This window comes from Penaeus monodon, chromosome 30 (assembly GCF_015228065.2).
Source record: "Penaeus monodon isolate SGIC_2016 chromosome 30, NSTDA_Pmon_1, whole genome shotgun sequence".
NCBI classification, from domain to species: Eukaryota; Metazoa; Arthropoda; class Malacostraca; order Decapoda; family Penaeidae; genus Penaeus; species Penaeus monodon.
The window spans coordinates 27,781,862-27,782,760 of NC_051415.1; the positions used below are offsets into that span (position 1 = coordinate 27,781,862).

Genomic DNA, 899 nt, shown 5'->3' on the forward strand with positions numbered 1-899 from the left:
CTTTAGATCTGTGTCTCTTAATACCTCTCGCTTCCTGTGATTATTTCCTTAATCTCTAACTAATTTGTTCAATATTCTTATGTTTATCATTGTTAAATGACATCTTTCCCTCTTTTTCTTGTTTTATTTTGTGAGCCAGTCCATTAACACGTCTTTCACTGAATAAATTAATTACAGTTGTCATTATTAGATTTTAAATTCAATTTTTTAAAATCATTTTCTTAAATACATCCGATTTTCATCATCATAATTTTTCAAATATAAGCGGTTTTCATCATAATATTCTCGATACAACGATTGTCATTATTCTAAATTCATCTAATTTTCTTCCTCATTTTCTCAATACAACCGTTTTTTTTTCACATTTCTCCCAAAACACCCAAATTTTCACCAATAATTTGCCCAAAAGACACCCGGCTATTTTTACCAAATGCCCAAAATACACCCGATTTTAAACTACCGTCTTCCCAAATACACGTGCTATTCACCATAACTTTCTTGACACATCCGATTCCCAAGAATTCGGCTCCAGACACCACCTTCGGCATGGTAGGGCAGTTGCACAAGGACCGGCCGGGGCTTCTCGTGCGCAGTTTCGAAGAAGGAGTCGAAGCGGTTCGGACGCAGAAGTTCGCTTACCTCGAGGTGAGTCAGTGAGCTATTTCTGGCATTTTAGTTGGACACTGTAATTAGTTCGAAGAATAGATAATTGGTATATAAATGGGTAAAAGTATTGTGACCGAGTGTAGATCATGAGGTAATTTCATTTAGGATGCAACGCTTTTAGAATTTCACCGTAAGACTGTAGGCAGTGTACAGCAAAATTACTAATTTAAAGCTTATCAACTTAAAAAGAAATCACGTTAATTTCGACCTTAGTTGGATAAGTAACACATATT

General features: G+C 35.4%; 1 protein-coding gene across 1 annotated transcript in view; it reads left to right on the forward strand.

Moving 5' to 3' along the window:
• LOC119592316 (glutamate receptor ionotropic, delta-1-like) overlaps positions 1–899 on the forward strand; it is a 10,958-nt gene that overhangs the window by 8,793 nt on the left and 1,266 nt on the right. The window contains exon 7 of the mRNA XM_037941143.1: positions 520–645. Coding sequence (XP_037797071.1) covers positions 520–645 — 126 coding nt within the window. The remainder of the gene's footprint in view (positions 1–519; positions 646–899) is intronic.